This window comes from Vombatus ursinus, unplaced genomic scaffold (assembly GCF_900497805.2).
Source record: "Vombatus ursinus unplaced genomic scaffold, bare-nosed wombat genome assembly UNPS02014784.1, whole genome shotgun sequence".
Taxonomy (NCBI): Eukaryota; Metazoa; Chordata; class Mammalia; order Diprotodontia; family Vombatidae; genus Vombatus; species Vombatus ursinus.
The window spans coordinates 30,200,615-30,225,620 of NW_020954562.1; the positions used below are offsets into that span (position 1 = coordinate 30,200,615).

At 38.5% G+C, this 25,006-nt stretch overlaps 1 protein-coding gene across 1 annotated transcript in view; it reads right to left on the reverse strand.

Moving 5' to 3' along the window:
- The window catches only part of ANXA10 (annexin A10), an 84,835-nt gene that overhangs the window by 53,606 nt on the left and 6,223 nt on the right, over positions 1-25,006 (reverse strand). The window contains exons 2-3 of the mRNA XM_027867012.1: positions 24,548-24,629; positions 12,571-12,665 (exon numbers count right to left, since the gene is read on the reverse strand). Of these exons, the coding sequence (XP_027722813.1) occupies positions 12,571-12,665; positions 24,548-24,629 (177 nt within the window). The remainder of the gene's footprint in view (positions 1-12,570; positions 12,666-24,547; positions 24,630-25,006) is intronic.

The window sequence follows — 25,006 nt, forward strand, 5'->3', positions numbered from 1 at the left end:
TATGCCCTAGTACATGGTCAGTTTTTGTGTAGGTGCCATGTACTGCTGAGAAAAAAATATTCCTCTTTATCCCCATTCAATTTTCTCCAGAGGTCTACCATATCTAACTTTTCTAAAATTCTATTCACCTTAACTTCTTTCTTGTTTCTTTTGTGGTTAGATTTATCTTGTTCTGAGAGGGTGAGGTTTAGATTCCCCCATTAGCATAGTTTTGATGTGTATTTCTTCCTGTAACTCCATGAACTTCTCTAAGACTTTGGATGCTATACTACTTGGTGCATATATGTCTAGTAATAATGTTACTTCATTGTGTATGGTACCTTTTAGCAAGATGTTGTAACCTTCCTTATCTCTTTTAATTAGATGTATTTTTGCTTTTGTTTTGTCTGAGATCAGGATTGCTACCCCTGCTTTTTTTACTTTAGCTGAGGCATGATATATTCTAATCCAGCCTTTTACTTTTACCCTGTGTGTAGCCCTCTGTTTCAAATGTGTTTCTTGTTCAACAACATATTGTAGGATTATGGTTTTCAACCCATTCTGCTATTCACTTCTCTTTTATGGGAGAGTTCATCCCATTCACTTTCATGCTTATGATTACTATCTGTGTCTTTCTCTCCATCCTATTCCCCCAACCTGTTTATGCTTTTCTTTCTCTTTTCTCCCTTTCTCTCGTCACTAGAATTTTGCATTTAACCACTGCCTGCCTCAATCTGCCCTCTCTTCTATCACCCTCCTCTCTTTTCTTTCTCTTTTCTCTTACTAGTTCTTTCCTCCCTTCTATCCCTTCCTCCCTTTTCTTTCCCATTTCCTCTCCAACTACCTATAGGGCAAGTTAGATTTCTATACCTAACTGATTATGTTATTCCCTCCTTGAGCCAAACCTGATAAAAGTAAAGTTCAAACAATGCTCATCTCCATCCCTTCTTGCCCTCTACTGTAATATGTCTTTTTGCCTCTTCATGTGATGTAATTTATCCTTTTTTGCCTCCCCTTTTCCTCTTCTCCCATTACAATCCATTTTCACCACTTAATTAGGTTTTTTTAATCATCACATCAAAGTCAATTTAAACATACCCATCCCCTCTGTTTATCTATATCTCTTCTAAATGTCTTAATAAAGACACAGTTCTCAAGAGTTATAAGTATCATCTTCCCATGTAGGGATGTAAACAGCTTCCCCTTATTGAGTAGTATTTTTTTTTTCCTTTCCTTTTTATGTCTCTCTTGAGTCTTGTATTTGCAGGTCAAATTTTCCATTGAGCTCTGGTATTTTCATTAGGAAAGTCTGGAAGTGTCTTATTTCATTGAATGTTTATCTTCTCCCCTGAAAGATTATGCTCAATTTCACTGGGTAGTTGATCCTTGATTTTAATCCAAGCTGTTTTGCCTTACAGAATATCATATTCCAAGCCATCTGATCTTTTAATGTACAAGTTGCAAGGTGCTGCGTAATTCTGACTGGTTCCATGATATTTGAATTGTTTCTTTCTGGCTGCTTGCAGTATTTTCTCCTTGACCTGATAATTCTGGAATTTGACTACAATATTCCTTGGCATTTTCAACTTGGGATCTCTTTCAGGAGGTGATTGGTATATTCTTTCTATGGCTATTTTATCCTCTGGTTCTAGGACCTCAGAGCAGTTTTCCTTGACAATTTCTTGACAGATGCTGTCCAGGCTCTTTTTTTGATCATGGCTTTCAGGTAGACCAATAATTCTTGGATTATCTCTTCTATATCTATTTTCCAGGTCAGTTGTTTTTCTGATAAGATATCTTACACTTCTGGTTTTTTTTAAAATTTCATTTGACTGATTCTTTATGTCTCATAGAGTCATTGGCTTCCACTTGCCCAATTCTAATTTTTAATGAATTGTTTTCTTCATTCCAACCGACTCCTCCTGCTGACCTTCTAAGTTGTCCCTGGAGTCTATGGGCTGAGGCATCTGGAACCACCACTGCTGCAAGTGATTCAGTCCCTTGAGGCCTGCTCAGGGATCACTGGGCCTGGGGCTGGGCTCATGTGGCTTGCACTAGACTATACTCCTTTTTCAGCCCAGTGTAACAGAAGCTTCCTCTCAACCTTCCAAGTTGTCTTGGGCCGGAAATCTGCCTTACTCTGTCTCTTTGTTGGTTCTGCCACTCTAGAATTTGTTCAGAGTCACTTTTTAAAGGTATTTGAAGGGGTTTGAGGGAAAGCTCAGGTGAATTCCCGCTTTTACTCCTCCATCTCAGCTCTGCTCCTCCTTCTTATTTCTTTTGATGCAATATTTGATCAAACTCTTATACTCTAATTTGCTACTGTCAATGCTACTGTCAATATTTGTACATAGAAAGGTTGTCTTCCCTCTTTTAATCATATCCTTAGGGCATCGTCGTGGCAGTGGGTTCAAAAATTATTAAAAAAAATTGTAGCTGTTATTATATACTACCATAGGATCATAGGATCAAACCTGTAGAGCTGTAAGGGATCTTTCAGGATATTTGGTTCAACCTCTTCATTTTACAGATGAGGAAACTAAGGCAGAGAGAGTTTTAGTGACTTGCCAGGGTTATACAGCTAATGATTAAATATCTGAGGTGGAATTAAAGCACAGGTCTTATTGACTCCAAGTCTAGCACTACACCTACTACTCCATACTGCATATTGCTTTCCAAAAAGACTGCTGCCAATCATTACATCTCCAACAGTATAAGTGGGCCTGTTTCTCCAGGCCCCACCAACAATGATTTTTTTTCCATTTCAGGCTATTTTCAATTCAATAGGCATGAGGTGGTCTATAATAGTTTTAATTACATTTCTTTGACCATTAGAAAATTTGGGACAATTTGTCAATGATTTTTTGTTTGTTTTTCTTTTTAGAATTGCCTATTCATGTTCTCTAGTACTTACCTCTTGATGGTAGTTTGATCTTACCCTTAAAAAATTGAGGTAATTACAAGTAGATTTTTGGATATCAGATTTTTATCAAAACTTTTCTTCTCAATCTATTTCTTTCCTTTCCTTTTTGGATACACTGCCCTTTTTTTCTTTGGCAAAACTATTTTTCTATAAATGAATCACTCTACTTTGTCTCCTATAATTTCATTGATTTGTCACAAGGTGTTCTTTAGTGGAATGTAAGCTCCTTGAGAGCAGAGATTGTTTGTCTTTTTGTTTTTGTATCCTCAGTACCTAGCATAGACACTAGTTCATAGTAGGTGCTTAGCATATATTAACTGTATTGAATAATTTTCACAGTTGATATTGATGAATTGCATGTTGCAAATATACAGAACAACTCTTTCATGGAGAAGCTTGAATGTTTAAAATTACTCTGCTCATTTTTTAGCATGAAAATTAGTCTTTTAGTTCAATGCTGGACCATGATGGATACCTGCCACTGAAGTCACTGACCCAATGTAATGCAAACTCTAAAATTCAAATCAGCCTGTATAGCATTGGTATGTCAATTAACTGTGAAGTAATCTCTATCAGAATGACTCAACAGTAACAGAATCATTAGAAGCAGATCTTCTTGAGGTGGCTGCCATTTTATTTTGGCTATACCACCTGAAAATTTTCCAAGATTGCAAGTAAAATCAACCATTCTTTACTGTGCATTGCAACTTCTGATGTTATTTTATTTATATGTAACAAATATTTGCACATATGTATTTATTAACTTTCTATATATTCTCTCTCTCTCTCTCTCTCTCTATACATTTATATATGCATGTGTATGTGTGTATATACCCCCCCACACACATACATACTTGTCTCTTCCACTAGAATATGGGCTCCTTTTGAGTGGAAATTATTCTCTTCTTTGTACTTGTATTCCTAGAGTAAGCTCAATGTCTGGCATATAATAGATGCTTAATAAATACTTGGAGATTGAGCAATTGTTATTTATTTTCAGTGGTATATCATGGAAAGTGACTTAGCGAAGTATTCCTCCAGACTCCTTTTCTTGAATAAAAAAAATGTTCATTAGGGGGGAAAAGGTGTGGTGTATGTCAGGGAGTCCTATGGTATAACATTAATGTTTTTATTTAGTTCAGTTCTTGCTAATGATATGTTACTATTGAATTGCCTTTGTTGTGTATAATGATCACTTCTTCTTCTCTTTTTTAATGTGAGAGGCAATCGGGGTTAAGTGACTTGCCCAGGATCACACAATAAGTATCAAGTGTCTGAGGCCAGATTTGAACTCAGGTCCTCCTGACTCCAGGGCTGGTGCTCTATCGACTGTGCCATCTAGCTGCCCTGATAACGATCACTTCTAAGATGGAGAATTTATCCAGAAATTTTGAAGCAGTCAAAGGACTATCAAATTAAAACCTGCATGTCCCTAGGCTTTTTGCAGATACATGATAGATGTCAGTTCCTTGGGGTAGGAGGTGCCATTTTTAACCTTTATATCACCAATACTTTGCATCTATTTGGTTCTGGGCATTTAAATATTTGCTAAATGAATGAAAGAGTCTAAGCACCTAAGGACCACTACTACAGATAGATTTGGTGATGGGCCATGAATAATGATGAAAATACTTGATTTATTTTCCATGGACCAATGGTAATTTGTATTTATTAGCAATATGTTAAAGTGAACAATTCAGAGCAAAAGGTAAGATAAATTCCTTCTATTTCTATAAGAAGACATAGTATTATCTTTAATAAATATAGAACTATTCAAAGTAGATTATCATCTACATCTAAAGTTGAGGGGGCTATTATTTTTACAAATGTAGGATTTAAAATATTATGGGAGGTTTATTTTCACAATTTAATCAATTGCGTACTCCACAGAGATTTTACATGTAATGTGAAGTTCATATTAATATAAATATCTTTATTTCTTTAAACATGGATTGTCCATCTTTGAAAAAACAAGATAATGAGTTGGGAAAAAGTTTGTTTTAAGAGGAAAACAACTTTTAAGGCTATTACCCTTTGTTAAATAGGATGTATTTCAACACTTTAAAAAAGGTTGTCTGTAGTTTTTGTAAAGGAATGTGCTTCTGGATTAAAAAGAATTTTAAATGGTTAAGCTCCCAAATAAGTCCCAGTAAACTGTCTTTACCTGCTATGGTGTTTAAAGTAGATATTACACTAATAATATTTAAGTTATACCTAATCATCATTTATGACATTGCTTCTATGGGAAAGCCTGAGAGCTTTAAAAATAATTACCAATTTCCCAAAATCAGTCCAGTCTGTTTTCCTCCTGTTCAATTTGGGGCCCAATTCAATGTTTCCAATATATAAGAACTGATATACCAAATTAATGGTTACACATGCAAATACATATTGTAATCTGGACAGAAGACATTCTTCATTATTTGGTTTGTCTTGTGGGAATGGCTAAACCAAAATTCTTAGATTATTACAGATTTCCTTAGAAGTCTCTTTCACAACTTGATGAAATGAACACAATGCCATCCACAAACAGGAACACTTGGCAGACCTCACCTCTAAATGCCTTAAAGATGGGGTTAAGAATTTGCAGTGTTTTTAACCACTCTGAATTTTTCCATGAAATACAGATAAAATTCTCCTGTCTATTTCTGCAGGGGTCCTTCACAGTTCAGGTATGTTCATATGACAGATTGTCTTTATTACATTCAGTCAATGGGTCCAAAAACATTAAATACCTACTTATATTGAATGAAGACAAAGGAGAGTCCCTTCTTTGAAGAGTAATAATAATGGGAGAACAATAACTAGCATTTCTATAGCATTTTGCAAAACAAATATTTTCTCATTTTACCTTCAAAATTCTAGGGAAGGGTAGATATGATGATTACCTTCATTTTACAGATGAGGAAACTGAATCAAAGAGAGGCTAAATAACTTGCCCAAAGTCATAGCTAGTAATTTTGAGGCTAGAATTAAGAGTTTTTGACTCTAGGTACAACACTATCCACTTCACCACCTAGCTGCCTTTACATAGAGTAATATTGAGAGGGAACATGGAAAAGTAAATACAGAGCCTTGACATCAGGAAGAATTGAGTTTAAGTCCTGTCTCTGACATATATCTCCCTTGTGACCCTGTTCAAATTACTTAACATTTCAGTTGTTGTTGTTTAATTGTGTGACTCTTTGTATCTCTGTGGACCATAGCACACCAATACTGTCTATGTGGTTTTCTTGGCAAAGATACTAGAAGGGTTTGCCATTTCCTTCTCCAGTGGATTAAGGCAAACAGAGGTTAAGTGATTTGGCCAGAGTCACACAACTAGTAAGTATCTGAGGCCAGATTTGAACTCAGGCCTTCCTGACTCCAGGCCCAGTGGTCTGTCCACTGAGTCACCTAGTTGCTAACATTTCAGTATTCTAGGCAACTCTCCAAGACCATAAATTGCAGAGAAGCTGGCAACCTGCATTAGTAAAGGGAGTTTACTTACTCAGGAGTTTGCTATAAAAATAAAACTATAGGTTCAGTCTCTATCCCTTATCTCAAAATAAATATTCATTCCTGGACATTATGCCAGTGACATATCCCAGAATTTTAGATAAGAAAATAGTTTGCTATGTTGGTGAAACTTGAATTCTTCTTAGCAAAATGCTATCTGATTGAGATGAGTGTCATGTATTAACAAATGCCAGAGACATCTTGATGTTATGTTGATTTCACCATAAAATCAATAGTGTTGTACTTACATTAGGTGGAAGATCCAGAGTGATTTCATAATTATGAGGTCAGAACATGTCAATCATAAGAGCTCCAAAATGCTTTGTGGTTTATTTTTCACTTCTTTACCACTCACTCACTCCTTTCTATCCCTGAAACCTGGAATAACCCCCATACTGCTTTATAAGGTTACCTTATTCCCCAAAACTCATTGTTGCTTTTTGAGTCTTCATCTTGTTTCACCTTTCTAAAACATCTGAGATGGTTGATTACTTAGTCCATCTTAACCTTGGAAAAGAGGCCCAAGATGAATAGAGAGATTTGGCAGAGATGGTTGGAACCATGGAAATGAATGTAAATTGCCAAGAGGATAAGTACATAAAGAAAAGAGAAATAAGTTATGGATGTGGTTAGGAAAAGGACAAAGCATTAAAGAAAAAGCAGTTAGAAAGAGGTTGAATACCCTTAAATTCTATCAGTCTCAGATTCTGGCCAATTTCTAAAATGAACAATTTAGCTGCACATGTTTACATTCCCATTTAAGTTAAAACAAAGATCTCTTAGTACTCTTTGCAAACCTTATCTACAATTCAAATTGCATGAGTTCTCCTAGATTACCTGGCATCCATCACTCAGTTTTGAGAATCCTTCCCTTGCTAATAGACTATTTTGCTACACATGCATTTAGACATTCTAATTTCTAATTACAAGGTCCCTTTTTTCAGCCCTTACCTCCCTGATCACTTTGAAGCATTTGACAGTGTTGACCAACCCATTCTAACTCAGTTATTGAATTAATCTTCCTAAAGAGCAGATCTGACCATGTCACTCCACCCTATTTAATAAATTCTAGTATTTCCCTATTAACTCCAGGATCAAATAGAAAATCTTCTGTTTGGTTTTGAAAACCCTTTTTAACCTGGGCTCTCTGACCTTTCCAGATCTTACTTTTCCCACTCCCCCAACATGCTCTGTATCTGACTATGGGTGTTTTCACTGGCTATCCTCCATGCCTGGAATTTCCTTCATCCTCATTTCCTAGCTTCCCTAGCTTCTTTCTTTGGCTTCTTGTTAATATCCTGCCTTCTCCAAGAAACCTTTGCAGATCCTTTTCAATGTTAGTGCCTTACCTCTATTGATTATCTCCAATTTATCCTGTATATATCTTATTTGTCTGTAGTCATTTTCATGTGTCCCCCATTAGACTGTGGACTCCTTGAGAGTAGAGACTGTCTTTTGCCTTTTTTTGTATTCCTAACTGTTATCACAGTGTCTTGCACGTAGTAGTTATTTAATAAATTCTTGTTGACTTGACAAGGAATTGTAATAATAGTTACAGTAATAATGATAATGATGATAATAATATCATTTAACATAGCACTTTAAGGACTGCAAAGCACTGTACATGTTTCAGGTCCTTTTGACTTGACAAGTTTCTATTCTGAATTATTAATTACAAGATAGGTTATTTGGTGAGACATATTTTGAACATTCAATGTGATTACTTTAAAATGTTATTGATAATATATCTTGAGCAATTTTGAAGCTGAAGATGAAAGACTCTACTTCTTAATGGTTTTTAATAATACTATTAGATAAGGAGAAAACCAGGAAGGAATTTACTCTGGCTGAGAATGAGGTAAAGATGGTAGAGGGGGAGAGACAGCATTGGAACAAAAAATCACTTTTTCTCAACTTGGTGGTTATTACTGCTGTTCTATACCTGCCCTCAATCTCTACAAATGTACATTTCTAGGGCAATATATTTAAACTTAAATACTAAAACTTAAATATACAACAAGAAAAGAAAAAACATAAACTTAAATATTAAAACTTAAGTACAAAATGAGAAAAGAAAAAAAAAGCATTGCCATGTGCACAGCAGAATATGAGAGGATTCAAAATATATAGCAATAAATTTCCATTTCAAGAAAATCTATTTAATGAATAGTATTCATTTTGTTCAGAACTGTCCATCTCTTCTTTGCTTTCTTGTAAGTTTTTTTTATTTTCTGCTGCGTACTTTTTTACTTTGTTCTTTTTTTCCCACCTTCTTCTCCACCTCCATACACATACACACACATGCATACACACACATATATATACATACATATATACACATGGTCCCATACATATAAAAACATGCATGTGCACACATGCATATTTACACACATATACATATATGCACATACATACACTTAGATATCATAATCATACTCATATATAGACATATACATTAATATGCATCTATGTAAGACCATCCTATAATTATTTATTCTCTGCTTCTCTGAGGGTGAATAATCTCTTCCTTTGTAAGTCCAAGTCTTTCCATAATTTTCTAAATCCACCAAATTGTCATTTCCTACACCACAGCAATATTTCAATCTTATATTGTCTAGTTATTTTAAATAGTCTAAAACAATATTGATTAATATGGCTGACATATAGTGTAGTTTCCTTATTTTTCTCTTATGATTAAATCTATTTTAGCTTAAACTTTGTCTAAGATCATGATTACTATCCCTGCATTTTTCCTTAATAAGTTTTACTCTTGATCTTTATTTTATTTTTGTGTGTATCTCCTCTACTTAACTTCTACCCACTACCATGTCTTCCAATTGTGAGAGTCAGGTAAGGGACATATTTCCATAGGGAAGGAGAATAATGCAGAGATTTAAAGAACAGTTCCAGGAAGTAGTATGCTGTAGGTGGGCGAGGGCTTAACCCATAAGAAGTAAGTTGATGGCTCTAAAAAGACTTCAAATTCAAGATAAGGGTCTAGCCAGCTCAGACCAATTAGGGTTAACCTGAGGACGCCTGAAAAATGTTAGTGCACCTGCTTAATGAACTTCATTACTATTATCTGACACACCCCGCATAAAATTAGAGCCTCATTAATGAGTCATGGGATGTACAACCAAGGGAGGGGGAACATACTTGAGCATATCAAGGGGAAACATGTAAGGAGGAGTGTAACCCAGGAAGGGATGGACCAATCTGGGCCTGGGAGGTTTCTGAGCTGAATTTGAATGTATAAAAGCATGCTTGCCCTTGCACTCAGGGCCCATCCCTCCCTAAGAGGGGTGGAGCCCGGTTCTGGCCAGAAACATCTAATCCTCTGGACTTTCTCTGTAATAAACTTTCTTGATACTAAATTTTAGGTGTCAAGCATATTTCTAACACTATTACTTAACCTATTCTCCACTCCAAGAATCCCTCCCTTATCTTTCCATTTCAGTTAATCTAAATACCCTTCTATTACCCCCCCATTCCCTCACTCTCCTCTCTAAAACTCCCTCCCTTATCCTCTCCTCCCTTCCTATCCCTTTAGCTTTTTATTTCTTTCTGAATTTAGAAGACTTTTATACATACATACATACACACATATGTATATATGTATACATACACACATATACACACATATATATGTATGTATATGTATTATTCCCTCTTAAACCCACTCCTGATAAAAGTAGGGTTCCAGAACTAACAGTTCTCCTCCCCCATCTACTTCCTCTGTGTCAGTGCTTTCTCTAAATCATATCATACTGAGGTCTATCCCAATCTTGCTTACAAACTACCCAATTACTTATAACAATCTTAGACGTACATTTTACATTTCCTCGTATAAAAGAGTCTGTCCTCATTGAGTTCCTTGTAATTAGTCTTTGAGAAGTACATTTTATTTCTCTTCTATCTTATATGTCAAATCTTCTATTAAGCTCAGATTTTTTTAAAGAAATTCATTAAATGTCCATTTTTTTTTCATTCAGGATCATGATTAATTTTGCTAGGCATGATATTTTTAGCCACAATCCCAGTTCTTTTGTGGTGTTCCAAGATCTGCAGTGTTTTGGTGTCACCACTGCTAGAATTGTGGCATCACAATATTTAAATTTTTTTCTTGTTGTTTGTAATATTTTATATTGTCAAGATTTTTTTTTTGATTGTAGCTTTCAGATAGTCCAATTATTCTCATGTTTACTCTTCTTGATCTGTTCCAGATTAGTTGTTTCTCTTATGAGATGTTTCACATTCTCTTCTATTTTTTCATTATATTTTATTTTATTATTTCTTGGTTTCATAACTTCACTGGCTTCCTTTTGCTCAATTCAATTTTTTTTTGCTTTTTTTGGAGGGAGGAGGGGTCAGGCAATCAGGGTTAAGTGACTTGCTGAGGGTCACACAGCTAGTAAGTGTCAATTGTCTGAGGTCATATTTGAAATCAGGTCCTCCTGACTCCAAGGCCAGAGCTCTATCCATTGTGCCACCTAGCTGCCCCTAAATTCTAATTTTTAAGGAGTCATTTTCTTCCTTAAGATTCTGGATCCCCTTTTTTAATTGGTTGATTTTCTTTTCTTAATCTTTTTGTTTTTCTTGGATTGTTCTTATTTTTAAAAGATTTTTCCTCAATCACTCTCATTTGATTTTTAAAGTCTTTTTTAAAGTTCTTCTATTTTTGGGTAAGTGCCCATTTGATGTACTCTTTGGGGTAGGAGAGGCTTTTTTTTTTTTTTTTTTGCTTCAGTATCCTTCTCTGAAGACTAACCCCAGTCTTCTCCATTCCCATTGTAACTTTCTATAGTTGGATTATTTCTCCTTTGCCTGCACATTTTTTTTATTTGTAGCAGCTTATTTTTTGTAATTATCTCTAGTCCTGGGGTTTGGGGGATGGTGCCTCTGGCCTCAGTTCCTCCTTCAGTTCTCTCCTCAATCTGGAACCAAAACCAAGAACTCCACCCTCATGTAAGTGCCCACAGCCAGGTGTCACTGCCGCACTACTTCTGCAGTCACCAGGAATGGACTTGTTCCTTCTCACCCACGGCCATGTCTCAGCCCCACAGATGAGCCTGGCCAGCAGAAGTTCCCTCAATCTTTCCTGGCTCAGGCCCCTGACTCCCCATGCAAAAAAGTTAAGGAGGTAAAAGTTCCTGTGACTAGGGCTGAGGCCACCTACTAATCTAGCTAGTCTCAGGGATACTGCTTTCTGTTTCAGCAGAACTAGCCTGGAAGTATTTACTCTTCACAGGGACCAAACATCCATCCTGGGATTTTTCTTTTCTTTTTTAAAAAATTAATTAATTTTTTTAGTTTTCAAAGTTTACTTCCATAAGATTTTGAATTCCACATTTTCTCCTCCTCCCTCCCCTCCCCCATTCCAATACTGCTTGCAATCTGATATAGGCTCTACATATATATTGATACTAAATATATTTTCACATTAGTCATGTTGTTAAGAAGAATTCATATGATATAATATAAAAATAAAAGAGTTAAAAGAAGAATTAAAACCAAGAAAGGAGGAAAAAAAGGGTGCTGGGATTTTTCTTTGGATCTTCTCCTGGTTATCCCGGGAGGACCACTATTCTGCCCCAACTCTTTGTTTATTTTTGCCACTCTATGTTCACCCTGAGGAATTACTTTATCTTGTTTGTGGGGAAAATCTGGAGAGCTTGGGATTTTCTGACTTACTCCACCATCTTCCCAGAATCCTCTATAGTGCAATATTTTTAATATAATTGCACCAACTTGAAATATATAGCTGTCAAAATGAAATGAATGTTTCTAGGAGAAAACATTCCTCATAACCTAGAACAGGTTAGTTAGTGTATGTAGTTAGTACTTAACAAAGGCTTGTTAACTTGAATTGTATTGTTGAGAGTACTGAGGAAACTTCTGTGATGGTGGAGAAACTGAAAGTGTTTTCCCCCCAATAATGAACAGCTCATGTTCCTTGTAATTAAGTAAAGAGGTTTTCACTGTGACTAATTTCAGATAGGTACTGGCTGACTAACATTTCAGGGATCATTAGCATTCATGTGATGGGAAAAACTCTTTTGTTATCCTCATTTGTGTACTGTAGAAATCTGGCTGGGTTAGAGAAAGCAAATCATGATAAATTGATAGGCTTGGTAACCGGAGAACTGAAAGGACAAAGATAGAGTTTGTACCTTGCCATACATGCTCTGATATGCCTCTGCAATCATAATCCTTTGTGCATTACAGCGCTGAGTCAAAATATCAATCAACATGTCTTTGTTGCAGTCTAAAAAAGAGGCAAAACAATATTCCAAGTTTAACACTACCATTAATCTATATGAATATAGAACCTTGATGATATTTTGTAAAACCTAACACTTTGAAGAAATTAATCCTCATATTTCCTTTAAAGAAGAGGAAAAATATTAATTAGATCCTGAATTTACAAGGAGATATTGAAGGAGTTCAGTAAAATAATTTAATTTAATTTAATTTAATTTAAAATCATTTAAAATAAGATATTCAAGTATTTTTGCTATTGCTTGGATCTTTCCCTTAAAAAAGGATAGATGAGCAATTGCTTATATGCCTATGTGTTTCCTTAGGTCAGTTGTGAGCAAAATTGTACAGTAGGTGGTATGTGCCCAGTAATCCCAAACGATCTTTTTTTGTGACATTTTTTTCTACTTCTCTGGCTATTTTGGAATCCAGTGCCCCTCAAATTTGCTCCCACTCTATAGACACATGCTATTAAAATCAGGCTCAGAAAAGAATTTCATATTTATCTTTAAGCATTCATTTTAATAACAATTTTTATATTTGGAGAATAGCAAGTAATTGCTTTTTGTTAAAGTCATTTTGATCTACAAGTAGATGAAGCAAGCATTTTTTAGGGAGTTATGAGTGAAGAAGTTGGTTTCTCTAGTACTTGTAGGTAGCTGCTCACTCTGAGTAGTAAGCTCTGACCTTTAGGGCCACTTAGAACAACTATAAGCCTTTTCCAGTATGAAGATCTTCAAATATTTGAAGAGAGGCATTTTGTCTCCAGCTAAATCCTCTCTTTTGTAGAGTAAAGTACCCATTTGCTTCAAATGATCATCATGTGGCTTCCATTCCAGTTATCCCCCTCTCTACTTCCATTTTCATTCCTGTCATAACCTCAGAGAGTCATTCCTCCATTTTAGATTATCACAAGGTCTCACTCAGGTAGGAGTGGTTATGATGGGTATGGGATCTGGACCCCCTTCCCCCTTGAACTTTCCCAAGAATTTTAGGAATCCAGCCCCTGAATTCAGATCCCAGGCATTCCCCTGAGGCATCAGGCTCATCCCAGTATAATTCTTTCAACTGTCCTTTCATTGTGGCCCTGGACCCAGCCCAACCCTCATTGTCTGTACCTGGCACACTGGCTCACCGCAGGCACCAACCCCACTGCAGTATGGGCAGCATTTCCTCCTCTGACCTCTCCTCCACCTCCAGTGCAAGCTGATCTTTTCCCTTGGCTGCATTGCAGTTGAATCCAGTTCAGCCCTCACTCCCCAGCCCCTGTCTCACAAGAAGTGGGACTTCCTATCTCTCTTCCACCACACCTTCTGGGCTTTTTCCTCTAAAAGAAGTAGCTACCTAGCCCAGTGGGACAATTAGAGTGCATGTCCTATTTTCCATTTCAGACCTTACTCAGGTTACAGAGGAACTGGGTTGATACTCTGAAGATCCCACTAAGTTTACTGAGGGCTTTAGGGATGTGTCTCTTCAATTTGAGCTTTCTTAGGGAGACTTGTATATCTTCTCCACCTGTTGAGAAGAGAATCTGGGAACAGGCCCAGAAGTTTGGCTAGTTCTGACCCCATGAAATATCTCTGGGAAACAGCTTCTGTTCTCACTAATGTTGGGATTATCAGAAGAGTGAAGAGAGGGGAGAGAGAGACCATATGGTGATTTGCCTGTTAGAAGGCTTAAGAACAGGATTTTAGAAACAAAATTTCAAAAAATTAGGGAGATTACTCAGGAGAAAGGGAAAACCCTGCCTTTTTCCAGGACCAGCTGGTAGAAGGTATTAAAAAGTACACTAATTTAGATCCTGACTATAGATATATAGAAGAGGTGGCAATCGTTGATATGTATTTCATTAATCTGTTTGCCCCAGCAGGAATTCAGAGATTGGCAATGGGACCTCAAACACTTCAGGCCCAATTATTGGAGACAGCCTTTGGAGTCTTTAACAACAGAGACATCACAAGGAGGGCCACTGGTACAAGGAGTGGCCCTCCAAGGTGCCCCCTCCCAAGAGGAACCCCGCCCAGGACCAAAGCCTCCGGGACCACACCTAAGATGTGACCAGGAGGGACTTAGGAGGAAGGATAGTCCCCAAGGTTGAAAAAGTGGTGAAGCCACCACCCAGTACCCTGTCCTCCAGTCTTCTGAAGACTCAGAATGACAGGAAAGCCTGGGGCTTGCCATTGCTTCCACTTCCTCCATCTTTCACTAAGCCCTAGACAAAAATTGAGGTTGAAGGTGAGGTTACCTGCTTTATCATTGATACCAACTACTCTGGCCCTACTCTCCCCTCATGGTTATGGGCATTGAAGGGAAAATTAAGGGATGTCTCCAGACATACCTCCTCCCCTGCTATTTGAGGATCTACTGTTTGAACACTTCTTCCTTATCTTTTCCTCTTACCCTGCCCCCTTGTTGGTTAGGCACCTAATGGTGAAATTAAGGAATCAATTTTCTTTAGTTAAGCCTCCTATCTCCCCTTTCCCTCTGTTCTCCAGACCTCCCCATGTTCCCTCAGAAATGTGGGAGACAGTTGAGCCAATTGTTTGGGATGAGGGAATTCCTGGGTGAGCTACTCATGCTGATGAGGTCTAGAGGTTTAGAGGTGCTGGGACTCCAAAATATCAAAAGCAAAGGTCCTGCCTGAAAGAATTTGACCCAAGCCTTCCCTCAGCCAGAGACAAGGTTTATTAAACATCTGCCATATTGGCCAGACTCTTAAGGAATTTGAACACTTATGAGCTGTTGGCTAGGTTCTTAAGGGATCTGAGACAAGATGGACATAATATACAGAAATTCTGTGGGAGGGATCTAGGAATGGCCAAGCAGTCTGTGGGAACTGTGAGGTAATAGAACCCTGGGAACCAGGACTAAGTGGCCAAGGGAGAATGGAGCCTAGATAGGATTAAGGGTGGGAAGTGGCCATAGGGAGGTAAGACCTGGAGGGATAGGAACAGAGAATTGGGAAATGGGGTGTAGGAAAGGTAAGTTGATGGGATTATACCTTCAGAGGCTTCCTTGATCAAGTAAGAGAATTCAAGGACAGTCCAAGGGCTCTCTAGGGCTCATAGACAAATGGGACCCAAATTCTTTTTGGGGTAAGGGACAAAGATCTTTGCTTGGGCCCATCAATGCCACACCAGCCATTCTTTGCCTCCAAGAACCTAATGTGTTCCCCCAATATCGCCAATATCCAATTAAGCCTGAGGTCTGGAAGGGACTGCAACTATTGATTGAAAAATTCCTGAAGTATAAAATCCTTGTCCCTTGCCAGTCCCCATGTAACATCCCTATCCTTCCTGTAAAAAAGGCCTAATGGAGAACACTGAATAGTTCAGTCTCAGGGCTGTTAATGAAGCTGTTATTCCCATCACCCATAGTCCTTAACCCATATATTATACTCACTCAGATCCCTAGGGGTACCCAATGGTTTCCCACCCTGGATCTCAAAGATGCCTTTTTCTGTACACGTCTTCACACAGACTCACAATTTATTTTTGCCTTTGAATGGAGACCCCCTGAGAAATCAAATCCATGTCAGCTAACATGGAAAGTCTTGCCCCAAGGTTTTTGGGATAGCCCCCATTTATTTGTTCAGGCATTGGGAAGAGGTTTAAGGGATGTTATTCTCATTTATAACCCCACCTGGGAGGCTTCTTTGGCTTCTTGGCTGCTGCCACAGGAGCTCTTAATTTCTTGGGCATTCAAGGCTATAGGGTCTCTTTGAAGAAAGTCCAAATAGCATGTCGAACTGTAAAGTATCTGGGCCATGAACTAACACTCATATCTTGCTCCTTAACCTCAGAGAGGAATTGGCAATCCTGTCAATACCTGTTCCAGGTACTAAAAAACAACTTCACACTTTTCTAGGTATGGTTGGATTTTGTAGACTCTGGATCTCTAATTTTGATCTTATTGCTAAGCCCCTTTATGCCTCTACTCAAGGCCCTGACTCACTCTCTCTAGAGAGGGGCCCCAATGAGGCTAAAGCTTTTGAGACTCTGAAAACTAAATTGATCACAACTCCAGCATTAGCTCTACCCAATCTAGAAAAACCTTTCGCTCTTTATGTTGATGAAAAGAGAGGACAGGCTTTGGGAGTCCTAACCTAGTCCTTAGGACCTGACCCCCTCCCCCAGGCCTGTTGCTTATTTCTTAAAACAATTAGACTCTGTGTCTGCTGGAGGGCCTTCATGCCTCTATGCAGTGGCTGTAACAGCCATTCTAATTGAGGCAGCCTCTAAACTTATACTTGGCCAATTCCCCACAAGTTCAGAATATCCTAGAAACAAAGGGCCATCAGTGGCTGGCTAGCAGCAGGCTCATCAAATATCAAGGCTTGCTCTTAGATACCTCTAACCTAATTCTTTGGGTGTGCCACACACTCAACCAGGCAACCCACCTCCCAGACAGTGCCCACTCCAATGCTGTGGCTCCTGATTGTGAGGAGACCTTGGACTGTGCTTATGCCAGCTGATCTGATCTAAAAGATTCTCCTCTCCCTAACCCCAAAGCAGTGTGGTACACAGATGTGTCAAGCTTTATTGAATAAAGGGTTAGAGCTGGGTATGCAGTCGTCAGTCTCCACCATACTATAGAGGCCAAACCCCTGCCTGGGACCTCTGCCCAGAAGGTAGAATTAATAGCACTCACCCCAGAGCCCTAGAGCTAGTGGAAAATAAAAGTTTTTTTCTTTTTTACTGACTTAAAATACGCTTTTCATGTTCTACACGTCCATGGAGCAATTTGGAAAGAAAGAGAATATCTGACAGCAAAACACTCCCCTATCAAACATGCTCAGGAAATTTCACATCTCCTCCAAGCTGTTCAAAAGCTGTCCAAGATAGCTGTTATTTTTTGCAAAGGCCACCAGAAAGGGGAAATGGATCAGGCTGTGGGAAATCACCTGGTAGACATTGCAGCAAAGAATATTGCCCTCCAGTTAACTATACTTATTTCTTTACTCCTACAGCTCCCTGATCCTTTCACATTTTCTGACAGCCCTCAGAGTAGGGCCTTACTAAAGAAAGAGGATACTCTCTCTCCCCTTCTTGGTGGTTTCAGATACTCTCAGGTCAACTTCTTATCCTAAAGAAAAGCCAATGGAAGCCTCTTTTTGGTTTACACCAGACCACACACTTGGAATATAATGCCCTCCAGTCTCTGATAAAGCCTATTTTTACTGGCAGTAAGCTAGGAGAAACCATCTGACAAATCTGTTGGGCTTGCCCAACTTGTGCCCAGGTGAATACTGAAGGGGCAGTCAAACCTCCACCTCTTTTAAAACCTGTTCAGAGGAGGGGTACCTACCCAGGTAAAGACTGGTAGATACACTTCACACATATATGCCCCTGTCCAGGGGTTTCAAATTGCTTTTGTTTTTTTGTTGACATCTTTATTAACTTGGTAGAAGCTTCTCCTTGCAGAACTGAAAAGGCTCAGGAGGTACCAAAGTTCCTATTAAAGGAAACTGTACCATGTTTTGGCTTGCCTAACTCTTTACAGAGTGACAATGGCCCAGATTTTTTTTCATAGATCCAGGCTGTGGCAAAGAGCCTTAAAATCACCTACCACCTCCACTCAGCCTGGAATCCAAAGTCTTTTTGGTAAAGTAGAGAAAATGAATCATACCCTTAAGGGAGTCCTTACTAAACTGTGCATAGAAACATGAGAAGATTGGATTAAGAATATCTCAGTTGGGCTGCTCAGAGTCCATATCACACCTCAGAAAAATATCAAGCTTAGCCCCTTTGAACTCCTGTATGGGAGGCCCTTCCTAACTTCTGACCAGAACAGCATTTGATCACCCAATTTGCAACTCAGTTAGGAGCAGTCAGGAATGCCCTAACAGAATATGCCAATAAACATCTTCCAGAACCTCTTGGCAGTGAAAAGGAGTGTCTTGCTCCAGTACAACCTGGAGGTTGGGTCTATTTAAAGTCATGGAAAACCCAAAAGGGAGAACAATTAGAAGTCAAATGGAAGGACCTTTCCAAGTCATACTCACTACTCCAATGGCAGTAAAACTCAAGGGCCTCACCAGCTGGACTCATACTTCTAGGATTAAACTAGTATATCTTCTTGCCTCCCCCTTTCCCAATGAGATTCTGTAATATACCTGTGAGCCCTTGGAGGACCTCAAGCTACTCTTTAGAAAGTCCCCAGCCCCTTCCAGCAGACAGGTGGATAAAAAAGAGGTGAAATTATACTTGCCTTTTCCTTTTATGTTTTGGCCTTGCCTTAGCCATCTTTAATTCACCCCTTTTCTCTCTCTTGAAATCGTTTCCCTCTGAGCTGACAATGATAATGCTAATCCTTTTCCTCCTCCCTGATACCTCAATCACCCTTGGCCTCAGCAAGTGGGAAGGTAATTAACTCACTAGTTAAACTGGGAAACTCCTTAGGCAGGGTGGGGTTGGGGAGAAGTCCAAGACTGTTGGGTCTGCCACTCACACCCACAGGGCAACTTTCAGCCCCCCTCCCTAACATGACTTCCTCAGAGATTTTTTGCCTGCCCCCCTTACGCTGGTCAATCCTCTATGGGCTACTCTCTCCATCTCAACACCTTGCTTCTCCACAGGAGAATATTCCTTGATTTGGGAGACAAGCCCCATGGCCACTGGACGAGTTAATACCTCTGTTTAGGGAGGTCTTGTAAAGGTTTCTGTTAGTCTTTTGACCTGTACTACTGTACAGATACAACTAATGATAAGTGTCTCCAGAACTTTATATCAGCCAGCTGTACCAATTGTACTAAGGAAGCACTTCCCACTTGCACTTATGACTGCATCCCCTACTTTCCTAGTAGGCTCTCTCTTTTTAACTTTAATTCTAAGTTAATTCATAATGCCACATCTCCTTCTAGTTACAACACTCTTATTGATCACTTAAAGACACCCCTCTTGCCTGGGAGTTTAATGTGCAACCATTCTGATCCTTGAAGCATCCACACTCAGAGCCTCTTATGAACTAGTTCCACCTGTACCCCCAAAGGCTATGCTTTCCTTTGTGGGATCAGTGAGCCAAATGACAAAAATTCTGGGGAAGAGGTGAAACAGAATGCATGGCAAGACCCCAGAACTACTGTCCTGACACCTAACGCTTAACACCTTATAAGGACTTTGGGGTATACACTCTTGGATTTTAGCACCCCCTTTCCCATTTTCAATGTCACACACCCCAGGACCTCTCCCTTGAAAAGGGCAAAGCATGGATTCTGGGGAAATGTCCTCTGGTTCCTCAAAAAGGAAGTGGAGTATCTCTTGCCTTTGTATGGTCACCTACAACATGAACTCATTTTCTCTAACCTTAAAGACACCATTCACCAGCTGGCAAAGTCTCCAGGAAATTCAGAAATCTTTGGATTCCCTAGAAACAAAGTCTTAGATAACAGAATAGCCATAAACTACCTGCTTGTCTCTGGGGGCAGAGGGTATGTGCTCTAGCAAACACTTCTTGTTGTATGTACATCAACAACTCTGGGTAGGTAGAGATTCACACTGAATGTATTTTGGAAAAGGCTAGTTAGATGCAAGAAATCAGTAATAACCTCATGCCCCAAAATCATTTTCTTTGTGGAAATCCTGGCTCTTTTTTCTACTAGCTCACATCCTTATTCCCCTTCTGAGTATATTCCTTTCATGCCTATTTGGTCCTTGTTTGCTTAACCTCCTTGCCAGGTTTATCTCCTTCAGGTTCTGAGCCTTCAACTTCCAGATGACTGCTCAGGCTTCAACTATGTCCAAAGTTTCTAGCCCAGTGGACATGACATCATCCAGACTCCAAAGTCTGACACCTTGAATGGAACCTAGCAAGGTAGGGACAGCCCTTGCCAACAGGAAGCAGTTTCAGAAGCTGAGACCTTAACCCCTCATTTGTTTGAGGGGAGAATGATGGCGTATGGGATCTGGATACTCCCCTAACCTTGCCAAGAATTTCAAGAATCCAGCCCCTGAACCCAGATCCTTGGTGTTTGCCTGAGGCATTGGGCTCATCCCAGTATAATCCTTTCAACTGTGCTTTCATTGTGGCTCCCCCTTCCCCCCCCATCCAGCCCAACCCTCCATTCTCTGTTACCTCCAGACTACACCACTAAACTTGCTACTTTGGCTGTAAGGCTTGAGTAGTTGAATTCTTTTGAGGCAGACTCATGCCCTGTACCCTTGCATTTGGGGTTCCCAGAAGCTCCAGCACAACAGTTAGGATCACCTTTAAGTCAACAGATATTTCTAGCTAACTAATGTCTTATTTCCCTCTCCCCCACCCTGTTTTCCTTTTCATCTGAGAACAATTTAGTTGTATTACTTGCTGCCCTGTGAAGAATAAATGATCAAGACCAATCTTCTAATATTTTTAATCAATATTTTGAATCTTGCCTCTGGACCTAGAGCCTCTCTAGAGACTCCACATCTTTTTAAAATGTGGAAGCCACCAAACTGTCAGAGAGACCTTCCAGAAGACCAATATTTCCTAGAAGCTTGCACATATCAATAATATTTACTAGTCTCATGTATCTTTCATTTCTCTATAGGATAGTGACAGATAATCATGTAGGCTGTATGGTTTCAGAGGTATCTCAAGGTTAGTCAACTGGGAAATCTAGTGTAAAGACTTTTATCTAATAAGAAGAGCTTAGGGTGGAATTTACATTTCCAACAGAGGTTGAGTTTATATGGCAAAAGTATGCTGATTAAACTGCCATTTTAATCTGTCTAGATATGCTTCAAATCAGATGTTTTCATAGGGACTAGTTTAGGTAAATCTTTGAAAATAATTAGGTTTTTAAATATATACAGTATTTTAAGCTCATCTCTGGCCATAATTCATTCATTTATTTATTTAATATTAGGAAGCTGCTGTAGGGCATGGTGGAAAGTATACTTGGATATGATGTCAAAGCCAGGAGTCAGGTCCCAGCTCTGTCAGCCTGTATTAGCCAGTGAAAAGTGGTTCTAATGATCCTGGAAAGACATGTATAAACTGATGCAAGGTGAACTAAGCTGAACCGGGAGAACATTTTATACAATAATGAGACCATTATAAAGGAAAACTGCTTTGAAAGACCAAAGAACTCTGATGGCAAAGGCCATCCATGATTTTAAAGGACCAATTATATAACATGTTACCTATTTCCTGACAGAGAGGGGATAAACTCATAATGATGGGGTTGGGATCTGGGCCCCAGAAAGGAAAAACCTCGAACTTTCCCACATGGTCAAATCTCTGATGCTATAATCTCTTCAATTGGCCTTTCACTGTGGCTACACCCAACCTCCCCTCCATAGTCTTGCCTCCCTATGGCCCCAGGCCACTTCCCACCCTTGGTAATTCTATTACCTCATGAACTAGGTCACTTCTAGATCTCTCCCACAATCTTTCTGTATATTAGGTCCATCTTGTCTCCATTAACAGGCTCTGATTCTTAGAATCCATAGATGCTCAGATTCTTTAAGAGTCTAGCTAATATGGCGAATCTTCAATAAACCTTGTTTTTGGTGGCAAGAAGGCTTGGGTTGAATTCTTTCAGGCAGGGACTCAGGTGTCGTGATTTTGGGATTCCAGGACCCCTAACCTCTAGACCACATCAATGGCATAGAATGATATGTACTTGTTTGGAAGTGGCCATTGTGGGGGGACTTGTTTTACTTAACTATTCATATCTGATACAAGAGTTTTATTTTTCTTTCTTTGAGTTTGGAGGGAAGAAATTGGGAAGAGGTAGTAGGGTTAGCATAATAAACAAAAAAAAACCAAAAAGAAAGTTACAAAAACAGAGTATTGAAGCATTTAAGAATGCATAGATAACAAATAGAATGAAGGTCAGTAGGAAACACATATATGGTCCTATTCCTATTCTGCTTTGTATATATAAAAACCCATTTGGTATGAAAGTTCAGAATTTTAAAAAAAGGGGGGGATAACAGCTACTAATTGGCTTGTTTTTATATGCTTATTTTTGTTGAATGCAAATGTACTCTACTAGCAAATACTCAATTTCAACTCCGCCCCCATCCAGGTTTGTCATTCATTTACTCCTTTAGGTTCATCTCATTGTCACTATTCAAACTGAAGCAATTATCAGAAGATTAAAGACAGAAGCATTTTTGTGACCTCTGACTCTCAAAAATTCAAGGAGAAGCAAATGAGGATTGCTCAAAAAGAATCCATATTCTGACCCCTAACCTCAATATCAGGTGGATTGGAAAGTGGTAAAGTGGGAAAAAATGCTTCATTGAAAAAAAAATAGATGTTTCTGGTGTATAGCCTGAAACTACTGCATTCTGGGGTGGGGGTGGGGGTGGGGGGTGGGTGGGAGTCAATCTGTAGCTTTTTGTCATTTTGTCTTTATAATTTATTTTTTTTAGGCAATTGGGCTTAAGTGATTTGCCCAAGGTCACACAGCTAGTAAGTGTCAAGTGTTTGGTCTGAGGCTGAATTTGAACTCAGGTCCTCCTGACTTCAGGGCTGGTGCTCTATCCACTGCACCACCTAGCTGCCCCTATAATTTTTCTAATGATTGATATTTTGAAAAACACAAGAGCTTTGCACATTTCTAAGATAGTTTTTTAGAAGGCACAATTAAAGCCATCTTTGTTTCACTTAAGATAGAGACAGCAAAAATTGACTTCTTCCTAAGGCCCACTTTTTCTTTAAAGAGATGGAGCTTGCTTTCCTGGGAAAACTTTTATACGTTTTTAAACAAATATTTCTTTTAAAGTTATTAATTAACACAGTTTTACCAAGAGACCTCATAAAAAAACAAACAAACCAGATGCATTTAAAGGAGCACATAGGTGTGTACTTTATTTAAAATTTATTTCAGTATTTTGAAGACATTTAATTTTTTAAAAAATTCCTTTTGCATGATCTTCTTTAATCACCTATTTTACAGAGACAGTATTGTGCATTGGATAGAGAAATGGCTGGAGGATTTGTGTTAAGGTACCAACTCTGACACATACTGGCTGTATGACTCTTAGCAAGTGATTTCAGGGGACCATGACCTTGAATAGGAAGAAAAATATGTCTTTATTTCCACTGACTTTAACTGAAATTTAGCATTTCCTTCAATTATTTAAAAACTTTTTTTTCTGAGAAGGGTCCATAAATTTACCAGACTTCCAAAGGTGTCTAAGACATTAAAAAGGTTAAGAATCGCTGCCTACCAATAGAGGGTGTTGACCTGCTCTGGTAGAGGAAGTTTTCTCATCTTAGAATTCCTTATACCATGAAATCACAGATCTAGTACTTATCCCAATACTACCTTTTCAAACTCTGAACCAGATTAGTGTACAGGAAAGATTACTGGATCTAAAATCTGAGGATCTAGGTTTGAATACTACACTGATTATCTTAGACAAACCTCTCTGGGTCTCAGTTTCTTTATCTGGAGTATATGGTCTTTAGTTGTTGTTCAGCTGTATCTGACCCCATTTGGGATTTTCTTGGCAAAGATACTGGAGTGGTTTGCCTTTTCTTTCTCAAGCCCATTTTACAGATGAGGAAACTGAGACAAACAGCATTAAGTAACTTGCCCAAGGTTGTACAGCTAGGAAATATCTGAGGCCAGATTTGAACTCAGAAAGATGAGTCTTCCTGACTGCAGACCCTGCATTGTACCATTTAACTGACAACATGATCTTTAAAAAACTTTCAAAACTTGATCATCCTGTGGACACTACATTCTTCTCTGTTGCCTATATCCTTGTTTTTTCTCCTCACTCAATTTTGATCTCTCTTTTTATGTCTTTATTTAATTTCTTCTCCCCATATCTTTCCTGACCCACTCTCTCTAGTCTTTTTTGCAAGTACACCATTTCACCTTTAAAGACACTTAAATTAAAAAGAAATAGCATTGAAATAAAAAGACAAAAGTCAATATATGAAGCTTACCAAATCCTTGAAGGACTCCTCCTATCATTTGAGCATCCATGACAGGATTGAAATTTGGAGCTGGAAAGATGGTTCCCTGTACCTGGTTGGAAGGGAAACCATAGAACTTATCATTATTGTCATCAAGGTTGTCTTCTAAATAACTTAGTGAGACAAAGTTTAAGACGACCCCAAATGACAGCATTTTCTATGTGCATTGACAACTGCAAAGTGAATACATTTGACTACATCAGAGATTCCCAAACTTATTTGGCCTACTGCCCCCTTTAAAAAAAAATTACTCAGCACCCCCTGGAAATCTACTTTCTTTAACACTTTAACATTTTTTAATATTTGAGTCATTTCAAAAAATAATTTTTAAAAAAATGATGCTTCTTAAATTTAATACTTTATTGTAAATTTGTGGTTTTTTTCCTGTATTGAAATTTTGATGACACAATATTGCATCATGTAACTATA